Source organism: Taudactylus pleione, unplaced genomic scaffold, assembly GCF_031769625.1.
Source record: "Taudactylus pleione unplaced genomic scaffold, aTauple2 ptg000013l, whole genome shotgun sequence".
Taxonomy (NCBI): domain Eukaryota; kingdom Metazoa; phylum Chordata; class Amphibia; order Anura; family Myobatrachidae; genus Taudactylus; species Taudactylus pleione.
In genome coordinates this window covers 2,936,002-2,947,921 of record NW_028284416.1, presented here as the reverse complement: position 1 = coordinate 2,947,921, position 11,920 = coordinate 2,936,002, and the positions used below count along the sequence as shown (strand labels likewise).

Here is an 11,920-nt window from a genome sequence, read left to right as displayed (position 1 = left end):
TGGAACCTGACAGCTGAAAACACCAGACAGGTTTTATTTGTCATGCCTGTTGACCACTCATCTTTTATCGTTGGCTAACGCAGAATTACCTGGAAAACCATTTTTAATGTGTTCTGCAGAATCGTGACTTGTATTTCATTGGGCCGGGGACCCCACTTTGGGGGGGGGGGGGGGGGGGTCCAGGCTTTCTGAAAGAATCCAGCTCTAGGCAGACCAGTTTGGGGCTGATTAATGGTATAGCTGGGTTACCCCACACTGTCTCCTCCTGCTATAGCATTATCCCCCTGGCTGGTTCAGCCCGGTGCTGGCTATAGAAAAATAGGGAGACCCGCGCAGTTTTTTCCCCTATTTTCCAACACCAGACCAGGCTCAGAGGTCCAGGGCTGGTTATTAATTGAAGGGGCAATTTTTTTTTTTTTTAATCTTAAAATTAACTATTTCTACACTTTTAAACATCTTGAAGCCTGCACAGATCATAGTGATCTATGCAGTGCTTCTCCCAAACTCGCCTGCCACAGGTAGGTCTATTGTTTGGGTGGGTTTTTACAGTGGTTTTCAAAACTCCTACTTGATAAATCCGGGGTTTCTGTTCTACTCTTTCTATGGTTTAAAAGATTGATTGCGCTTTACTATTCAATTCTGTTCTCATTGTATTCTACAGTGTGCTTTCTCAGAAGTAAATTGGCAGGTTGCAAAACCAACAGGATTTAAAACGTGCTGCTTAGTCAATTTTGCACTAGGGGGATACAACAGCTTTTAAATATATTCATTTATCTTACAGTTGTGTCTGCAATCAAGCTATGCAACCTAGTATATGTGAAATGAATTTGTCTGTATTATTCATTTCTCGGTTTTACATGTGTGAATGAATAGCTTCTGCACTGAGGGCCTGATTCAGAGCCGGACGCTATTTGCGGACGCTCGTTCAGAAAAAGGGGCCGGCAATTTAAATTAAGCGCTCGCTCTTTGCTGTCTGTTGATGCCTCTGTCTGAACGAGCGAACTAAACATGCGCTCACTATTTTGGAAAAAACGCCCCCTGGCCGCTCGCATCATACGTCATCTCCGCTATTTATTTGATTAATCGAGTACATCGAAAGGCGTATAAACTGCTCGCAGTGCTTGTGGTAGGATTTTCCTACCGCAATCATGCGAACAGTTCAGGCTAAGAAACAACCAAGTGACGTGGTCAATGACGCTGCTTTGTTAATTATGCACACCCTTAAAACGCCCGTTTTGACCGTTTGGCACGCCTGCGTTCGGATCCCCACTCCCCGTTTTCAAGCACTTTCCCCTGTTACCACCCACAAACGCCTCATCCTGTCACTGAAATTAGCAGGCATTCGCTATTTTGCGAGCACACGATTTTCGACCGCACTGACTGCTTCGCGCATGCGTACTAAAACCCATCCGCATGCGCAGATGTGCGAACATCGCTCGGGGCGAACGAGCGGCCGCTTACGAGCGGCTCTGAATCAGGCCCTGAGTTTTAAAAACAATTAGTTAATTTTTTTGGAGGGGGGTTTAATTCCATTTGAAATTTGGAGGGTGTCTTTTTTTTTTTTTTTCCCCACTCCCCCTAAGCTTTCCTGAACGGGTGAGGCAACTTCAAAAATGTACTGTGGTCTGTCCTGTAAAGCAATAAAACTTATCTTATGATCAGAAAGGATACTTTTCCAGTTCTTGTCCTTTTATTTTAAGCACCTTGGGCCAAAGTAATAGGATGAGCATTTAGAAGAGAGTTTAGCAATAAACTTGAGTCTTATTATGGAGCATACACACGGTCAGATTTGTCAGATGAACGACTGAACGATTTGAACGATTTTACCAAAGTTTTGAACGATTTGAACGATTTTTGACTGCATTAAAATGAATGGAATTGTCCAAGTCTGACTGCAAACCCATCAGATGTCAGATATCGTTATCTGACAAACGGGAACGCGCATCGTTGATCGTCCATCGTTCAGGCATGTCAGATATGAACGACTGAACGATTTTTAAATCGTTATCGTTCAGATCTGAAGGAAAAATCTGATCGTGTGTATGCACCATTAGAAGGTGCAAACTCTCATGTTTTACACTCAAAAAACTCACGATTTAAACTCTCATCCAGATGTTTTCCCATTTGAAGATAAGCCGAATTCAATTAGGCGCAAAAAGTCGGAAACTTTTCGCCTATTGTACTTTCCGCTGCATTCGCCTGTATGATACGCAAAGTTGCGGCATGCGCATCCCCACGATTCGCCGTATTCAATTGCAGAACAGGCAAAAACGCAAATAGGCGAATCCGTTCTGAATAGATTGGGGGAATCAGTCTGTAGCCCAAAATAAGACGCACGGACACTGGAAATCATTACAGATGTGTACTATTAGCCCTAATAAATGTACTTTGTGTCCTTAAGTTGTGTTAAAAGCTTTCTAGACGCATATTTGTGGTGAAGAATTATAGAAAATAGTATTTTTGGTTGAAAATAAATAGTCCTGTCAAATTTGGGGAACTTGAAAACGGGTGCTAACATATTGTTGTGTCTCTAAAGTGCACTTTTTAAAAATGTGAAAAATCCACCTGCTGCATGCACCTGCAATCCTAAAAACACCTGCCCCATCCATATAGCCCCCAAGAAACCTATTTCGCTACTTTTTAGCCTTGTCCCCCCACTTTTTACATTTTCACCCCAAAAATTACATGTCTCTTTTTGGGTGTTCTAAGTTTTTTTTGTTTGTCTGATTAGTCCTTTGGGGGGGGTCCAAAGGGTTCTGAATTAATTCCCCACATTTGCAGCTCAAAATACAGATTTTGCACTTTTTTTTTCCATTCAGTGGAGAAACTTTTCCGCCTGTTTTCAGTGCATTGAGTTTCCGCTTAGGCGAATTGGCCTCGGAATTGACTTTGGAGATAGGACGCAAACAGGCGAAAAGTGTCAATATGTTTAGAAATGGGAAATGTGAAAAGCGCTCAACAAGATGTTTATTGTTTTAGGGGGCTGCTTGGTACTGGAGATGTCCTGTCTCCAACAAAATTATACCGATAAAAATAGATTTTGTACCATGCGCTCACCTTGTCTATATATCATATTATAGAAAATGTAGCTAAGGTAAAAAATGTGGAGATGACAACAGATCTAATGAATGTTATAAACAATCTTTTATTTATATAGACACCATATACCAATGCGTCTGGTGATATGGATGGCTATTTTAGACTCTTATATGTCTCCTTTCTGGTAGTAGGAGTATGATGGTAAAATAATCTAATAAAAATTAAATATGATGATTAAGTCCTATATGGAAGGATCAAGGTATGTCTGGGTGGCAGGTGTGCCCTTTGAGGGGGTTACCTTTCCGTAAATATATACGGTACCCTTATGTTATAATATCAGCTCAGTATTTGTCCATACCGACTAGTAGCCAAGAAAAAGTCAGCCAATAGGACTGATCCCAAGTGGGTAAATAATGTCCGGGTGGTAGGTGTGCCCTTTGAGGGGGTTACCTTCCCGTAAATATATACGGTACCCTATGTCTAAAAAGACAAGTATGTGTATGTCCCTTTGGCTACTTGCAATGTGCTAGGGAAGTGAGGGTAACCTTATGTAGAAAGGTAGCTCTCCGTTTCATTAGATCTGTTGTCATCTCCACATTTTTTACCTTAGCTACATTTTCTATAATATGATATATAGACAAGGTGAGCGCATGGTCCAAAATCTATTTTTATCGAAAAGTGTCAATAGGCAGAACTTTTTTGCCTTATCGCGTCTAATTGAATTCAGCCCATAAAATTTTGTTCCCTTAGCTGCGTCCTTGTGACGGCAACGGATGGCTTGCGGTTTAGGGGGCCCAGCGATCTTCGTCCAACCCCCTTCTGGATTGATTGTCACCTCCATATAAATATTGTTAGAAGAATTATGCAGCTAGCTGAATGCATACGTCTGACATTCATCGTAAAGCCACCTGCTGACAGACTTACCACCAGAACCACACGAGCAGGCCTTCAGAGAATGCGGAAATACACACTAATCTCAAATGTTTTCATAGTACTATTTTATATCAAGCCACCGAGCGTGGCGCATCTGTTTAACGAACGGGGAAGCTCCTGTCGGCTCCTGGGGCCTCTTATGGCTCATACAGATTTGTCTTGTCCCCAATGTCTCGTTTACGAGCCAGATCTGTAACTTGGGAATATTTGTTGAAATCGGATGGGGAATAATTTGGAATGTACAGTGATAACCCTTGAGGTATTAATGTACATTTTATTTTGATTGACTTTGTTACTTTTATATACGGTTGTGTAGCAGGTGTTTGATTTAAAAATAAAATATACAATGTTTCGTTGCCGCTAATGTCCAGTACTTATTGCTATTAATATCTATTACTATTGATGATCCCCAGAAATTTACCCGTGTCTCTAAGCCATTGTATGTATAAGATCTAAAATATTTGGTCAGATGCTTAACCCTAGTGCAATGCTAAAACGTGAGTGTAATATACTGTATATCTATATTTATCATGTGAGAAGTCGTCCACCGAATACTGAATGTAATACCACTATGGCATACAGGGCTTCAGCAGGGCCGCAACTAGGGGGGGGCTGGAGGTGCACGTGCACCGGGTGAGCCGCTGTACCTGGTGCCAGTGACCTCCAGCCCGGCGCTGCAGAGAGGCTCCAAGCCGGACGTCCGCTGGTAATATTTATTACCAGTGGGCGCCCGGCTCCTTCTCTGCAGCGACGCGGTGTAGCCGGAGCCGGAGGCTGGAGTTCTCTCCCGAACTCCAGCTTCCGGCTCTCCCCACGGGCACTATGGGGGAGACGTCATGACATCTCCCCCATAGTTCCAAGGAGCAGCCGGCGGACCGGACGCGACGCTGGATGCAGGAGCGGGGTTCAATGTAAGTATTTTTTTTTTTAATAAGCTGCACTACAGGGGCATTATTATGGGGGCAGGGGCATTACCACAGGGGCATTACTATGGGGGCATAGGCAATAAGGGGCATTACTAATGGGGCATGAGCACTACAGGGGCATTACTATTGGGGCATGGGCACTACAGGGGCATTACTATGAGAGCATGGGCACTACAGGGGCATTACTATGAAAGCATGGGCACTACAGGGGCATTAATATGGGAGCATGGGCACTACAGGGGCATTACTGTATGGTGGGCACTACAGGGGCATTACTATGGGGGTATTAACATATGGGCATTACTATGGGGGCATTACAATATGGGCACTACTGCAGGGGGAATTACATGGGGGGCGGCAAATTACTGTCTTGCCCCTGGTGACAAAAATCCTAGTTTCGGCCCTGGCTTCAGCATGACCTGTTTGTACAACAGGTGCGGTGATGAATATCATATAGGTAAATCAACCTTTAGTTGTTTATGATTAACAAAACATGCATTCAAAACGCTATAAGTGACAAAATAATCTCCATATGAAGAAGTAAATAGACAAGTTCCCAGATGAGCATATTTTATCAGTCCTCGGTGGTGACAATCCGTCATTCAACAGTGAACAAAACGTGGGTGATATGTGAAAAAGAGACAAGTATATAATATTAGGGTAAAATTAGATTTAATGCCATGACTGAACAGGTAGACCTTTAAAAAAGCCTCATGCCAGCGATAATCATTAAATATACCTATCTGTATTGGTGTCTTTGTTGACCTACTCCGGCAAAGTTCTTACACAATTACTATGGCACACGTGGTATATAGATATAATTAAATACACATAATAGTATAGTAATTTAAAAAACATCAACTTCTCATTAAACTACTCTTGGATGCACACTTTTAAGTCAGGAGTTTAGAGAATCAGGTGAGCAGACCAATAAAAGGCTGTCCATGATAGCAAGTCACCCACGCGTTTCATCCAATGAGCACTTCATCAGGTGGATTTGAGATAGAAATAAATCCTGACTAATGAGGGCTAATGTGTGTATATATAGACAGATATACAGTGCTTTCTCTACGCTGTATTCAGTTCTTGCACCTTAGGTGGGGAAACCTGTTGGGTGTAGCAGATGCTTTGTGCGATATGCTGATCAGTGCAGGCCATTATATATTGGACCTATCCAGATAATTGTTCTGTATCACAGTGAACAAAACGTGGGTGATATGTGAAAAAGAGACAAGTATATAATATTAGGGTAAAATTAGATTTAATGCCATGACTGAACAGGTAGACCTTTAAAAAAGCCTCATGCCAGCGATAATCATTAAATATACCTATCTGTATTGGTGTCTTTGTTGACCTACTCCGGCAAAGTTCTTACACAATTACTATGGCACACGTGGTATATAGATATAATTAAATACACATAATAGTATAGTAATTTAAAAAACATCAACTTCTCATTAAACTACTCTTGGATGCACACTTTTAAGTCAGGAGTTTAGAGAATCAGGTGAGCAGACCAATAAAAGGCTGTCCATGATAGCAAGTCACCCACGCGTTTCATCCAATGAGCACTTCATCAGGTGGATTTGAGATAGAAATAAATCCTGACTAATGAGGGCTAATGTGTGTATATATAGACAGATATACAGTGCTTTCTCTACGCTATATTCAGTTCTTGCACCTTAGGTGGGGAAACCTGTTGGGTGTAGCAGATGCTTTGTGCGATATGCTGATCAGTGCAGGCCATTATATATTGGACCTATCCAGATAATTGTTCTGTATCACAGTGAACAAAACGTGGGTGATATGTGAAAAAGAGACAAGTATATAATATTAGGGTAAAATTAGATTTAATGCCATGACTGAACAGGTAGACCTTTAAAAAAGCCTCATGCCAGCGATAATCATTAAATATACCTATCTGTATTGGTGTCTTTGTTGACCTACTCCGGCAAAGTTCTTACACAATTACTATGGCACACGTGGTATATAGATATAATTAAATACACATAATAGTATAGTAATTTAAAAAACATCAACTTCTCATTAAACTACTCTTGGATGCACACTTTTAAGTCAGGAGTTTAGAGAATCAGGTGAGCAGACCAATAAAAGGCTGTCCATGATAGCAAGTCACCCACGCGTTTCATCCAATGAGCACTTCATCAGGTGGATTTGAGATAGAAATAAATCCTGACTAATGAGGGCTAATGTGTGTATATATAGACAGATATACAGTGCTTTCTCTACGCTGTATTCAGTTCTTGCACCTTAGGTGGGGAAACCTGTTGGGTGTAGCAGATGCTTTGTGCGATATGCTGATCAGTGCAGGCCATTATATATTGGACCTATCCAGATAATTGTTCTGTATCACAGTGAACAAAACGTGGGTGATATGTGAAAAAGAGACAAGTATATAATATTAGGGTAAAATTAGATTTAATGCCATGACTGAACAGGTAGACCTTTAAAAAAGCCTCATGCCAGCGATAATCATTAAATATACCTATCTGTATTGGTGTCTTTGTTGACCTACTCCGGCAAAGTTCTTACACAATTACTATGGCACACGTGGTATATAGATATAATTAAATACACATAATAGTATAGTAATTTAAAAAACATCAACTTCTCATTAAACTACTCTTGGATGCACACTTTTAAGTCAGGAGTTTAGAGAATCAGGTGAGCAGACCAATAAAAGGCTGTCCATGATAGCAAGTCACCCACGCGTTTCATCCAATGAGCACTTCATCAGGTGGATTTGAGATAGAAATAAATCCTGACTAATGAGGGCTAATGTGTGTATATATAGACAGATATACAGTGCTTTCTCTACGCTATATTCAGTTCTTGCACCTTAGGTGGGGAAACCTGTTGGGTGTAGCAGATGCTTTGTGCGATATGCTGATCAGTGCAGGCCATTATATATTGGACCTATCCAGATAATTGTTCTGTATCACAGTGAACGCCCATGTCAAACGCACAACATTTTCTTCAGAAGTGTAGCCTTACTGAGTGTGGCTGAAAACAGGCACTTTTATTATTATACCACTGTCAGACATTTTTCCTTTGTTTTACTGACGTGTTTGCGCTGTATGCTTCTAACTTATACTGCTTTTACCCATCTTTTCCGGCATTGAAGTGGACGCTTGGAGATGACGTCATCTCCAAGCGCCACTGAGTCCGGCCAATCGGCAGGCATGCGGCACGATCCAGGTCACCCCGACCCGGATCGCGCCGTTTACACTGCAGGGTTTCACGGGTTATTCCTGTGTTAAACCTTGCTAGTTACCTGGGTTGGATCGCCGGGTCACTCGACCCAGGAATCCAACCCTGTCCCCTTTTACACCAAGGAGCTACCCGGGATAACCCTGCAATAACCCGGGTTTTAGCTCTGGTGTAAAAGAGGTATAGCTAACAATCCAGATTCTCAGTCTCAGAAAGGGGTGGGGCTTCACACAAATTTGGATGTGGTTTAGGCGTATTGTGGGAGGGGCTTCTTTTGTCGCAGTTCTGATATTTAAAGTGTTAGGCGGTATGGTGCTTATTATTTAGGATCGGCAAAGTAAAGCTCTTGCTTTCGATTATATTTCTGCATTATCAATTGTAATTGCTAAAGTCCTCAGTGAGGTTCTGAATAAACATTTTTTTTTTTTGACATCTTGACTTTAACCCCTTTGCCGCCAGGGATTTTTTTTTCATCCCTTTGCTGTAGGTGTTTTGGCACCTTTTGGACTGCTCAATTTCCAACATCAACGATATTCCTCTTGGTGAGCTGTGCCCACCCAATCATACCATGTTTTTATTTTTCCCAGGTCTTGTATTTTCAGACAATATCCTTGGTTCATTGGTTTCTCCATTTACCTGAGAGCGTTCGGTATAATCTACCGCCGGCCGCATAGCCGACAGCGACAGCCCGACATGGGTGAAAATCCCGAATGCAGTAAGGTAAGTATAAACTAACCTAACCTCCTCCCCTAACCTCCACCCCACCCCCAGTGCCTATCCCTAACCCCCCTTCCCCCAGCCTAACCCTAACCTTCCAAAGGGGGGGCGTGCCTAACCCTGTCACCCCCCCCCCCCCCCCGCGCGTCTGTCCGCGCCCGGCACCTGGCTTACCTTCGATCGGTAAGCCGGGTGTCAGGCTCCCGGCGAAGGTAAAATGACAGGCGTCGGGATTTTGACGCCTGCCATTTAGCACTTTCCGGGATTAGACAGTCGGGAAGCCGGGGGTCTGGATTCCGTCCATCGGCTTCCCGACTGCTTCCCACCTGAGACTACACGGCAGTTTCAAGAGGTAAATTAATGGGAAAACCGTATTATGATTATTATGTTTTTATAAAAATTTGTTGAAGGACCTATGAAAAAAAAAATATATAGATTTCTTTTTTTCTTGTGTGTAGTGGAATGAGTGTGTATGTTGTCTGGTGATAAAAAAAAACGCTATGTGCTAAAGGCCTGGTTCAGTTGCATGCTATGCTGGAAGCGGATTTCCGATTATTGGGTATGCGGCAACAGACTGTCAGTGATTGACAATCTGCTGCCGTTTCTGGGTGGGGAGGGTTGTGGCGACGGCCTCAGTTTCCCGAAACGGTGGCGTGTCGCTGCCTTTTGGGGGGAGGGAAAAGGCCATATTACAACTATCGCAGCTCCTAACATGTTAGCAGCTGTCATAGCTCTTGCGTCTGCAGCTGAATCACCCCCTAAGTGTCACTGTTTGAGAGTTTTCCTGTTTGTAGTAAAGCGCCCACTTCCCACTTCTAGAGTCTGCCACATTCCTGGTCTCTTTCAAGTGCTGGGGTGCTGGCGTGAGAATGTCATTGGTCCCAGCACTTTCATCTAATGACAACCGTACTAAATACTCACCAGCCGGGTAATTTGTGATCAGTTATTTTGCTGTTGGCTGCTAAGAGCGAGTGCGACTTGCCCTTCGCAATCATTGATTGGGTTAAAGCCGCTTTGAGACTGATGACACGATCAGAGGCATAGAAATAAAAACCGTCTGAACACTTTTTACTACGAAAAATGTTCTCCAAGGTGCTGTGCATTGACCATTGCTTCATTGATTTTCAAGATAGAATTTTCACATTGACTTTTTGCTAGTAGTTTCCCCATATAGTAATAGGTGACACTTGGGGGGGTACATTTACTAAGCTTTGGTTCTGCCCATGGGATTTAAAATGGCAATAATATTAAATCCAAAATAAGGCATTTGAAAAGCCTCCACTTAGTAAATTTTTTCCTGTTCAGACCAGGGGGTATATTATCTGGGAAACAAAGTGGTTAAGAAAGTGTATTTAACAACATATCAACACTTTCTATAAAAACAAAATAGGCATAATTGTTGCTGACTAATTGATTTATTGTTTGGGTGGAAATGATAAACAGCGACAAACCTTTGCAATGTGCTTTAATATATAGGTGAATAATGGCGATATATATTTCAAGGTTGACCATATATGGACCCTTCATAAATAGCTCCTTCAGTCTGGTATAAGCTTTTCTCAATTTGTATATATTTTTATTCAAAATACTCTTCATGAATGAGTCCGCAAGTTACAGTGTGATTTTGGGGTATCTAGTTTGTTGAATCAAATTTCCTATCGGGGGAGGGGGGGTCTTCATGGCAAAATGTGGCCTTTATGTTGTAAGAAAAGAGGGTGTAGAATTAATTTCCTTCATCAATTCATAGATACATGTGATTGTAAAAATGGTTTTGAAGAAATTGCTTTCTCTTTCGTTACTTTTCTCTAATTTCTGTGCATACTCCATTGAATAATCCACGTAGGGTAAACCGTAAACTATATATTTGTGGAGTACTTATATTATAATTCTGAGTCCCAATGACTTCTTTAATGCTAGTTTTACCTCCCTGTTTCTAAGGCTGTAAATAATAGGGTTTAACATAGGGGTCATGATAGTGTACAGTACGGCCACAACTTTGACGTCTTTGTTCATGGCGTAGGTGGAGGATGGCCAGATGTAGCTGAAGATTCCACTCCCGTAATACAGGGCCACCACCGTAAAGTGAGAAATGCAGGTGGAGAATGTCCTAAATCTGCCCCGGCTGGTGCTAATCTTCGTAACAGCTGCAATGATTCGGCCATAGGTCACGAGAATAAAGATTAGTGGCCCCATCCCAGCTGCGACTACCACTATCATGAAAAGGGCCTCCCCAACCTGTGTGTCGGAACAAGACAACTTGAAGAGAGGAGTAACATCACAGAAGAAATGGTCCACTTTATTTTGACTGCAAAAGTCAAGATGACCTATTGAGACAGCTTGGACCACCGAGTTCAGGAGGCCACTACCCCAGCAAGCAATGATCATCCTGAATCTTACTGCTCTGCTCATGATTAGAGTGTAGTTCAGTGGGAAGCAGATAGCCACGTATCGGTCGTAGGCCATCACGGCAAGAGTGTAACACTCCACCACCATGAAAAACTGGAAGAAATAGAGTTGGGTGATGCAGTCAGTGTAAGAGATGGACTTCTGGCCAGTGACCAGGATAAACAGGAGTTTGGGGACAGTGACAGAGGACAAGAAGATGTCAATGACCGCAAGGTTGGCCAAGAAGAAGTACATTGGTGTGTGTAGTCGCTGATCAGAAGATATCACGGTTAGAATCACTATGTTACCAACCACAGTGATGAGATAGATGCAGAGGAAAATGAGGAACAGCTGGAGCTGAGGTTCTGTGGTTTCTGAAAGACCTACAACCAGAAAGATGGACACAGATGACCGGTTGTCCCAGTTAGAGTATTCCATAGAATAATCATTGATCTAAAAGAATGAAAGTTGCAATATATTAATGGCCATATTAAATCTTACCTGCCTAACAAACTCCTTTTCACAGTGAGATAGTACTACACTTCTGTTTATTCCCCCTTATTTTCCCATTGCCTTACTTATAAATTAATTAGTTAATTGATGTTAAATTGCCATTATCTCAAACATGGTTATTTACTAACATTGCTATAAGGTGCCAATCTGCACTAAAGCTGTAAAAATAATAAAAT

The 11,920-nt window shown here is 42.1% G+C and overlaps 1 protein-coding gene across 1 annotated transcript; it reads right to left on the bottom strand.

Annotated features, from left to right (window-relative positions):
- Nucleotides 1-10,721: 10,721 nt before the first annotated feature.
- Nucleotides 10,722-11,669, bottom strand: LOC148542318 (olfactory receptor 1M1-like). Its single transcript, XM_088469073.1, has one exon. It carries the CDS (start codon nt 11,667-11,669, stop codon nt 10,722-10,724), a length of 948 nt encoding a protein of 315 aa, XP_088325199.1.
- Nucleotides 11,670-11,920: the final 251 nt, after the last annotated feature.

Bases quoted from the DNA above. Each gene is read 5' to 3' on its own strand.
- LOC148542318 (XM_088469073.1), bottom strand. From the start codon at position 11,669: ATGGAATACTCTAACTGGGACAACCGGTCATCTGTGTCCATCTTTCTG.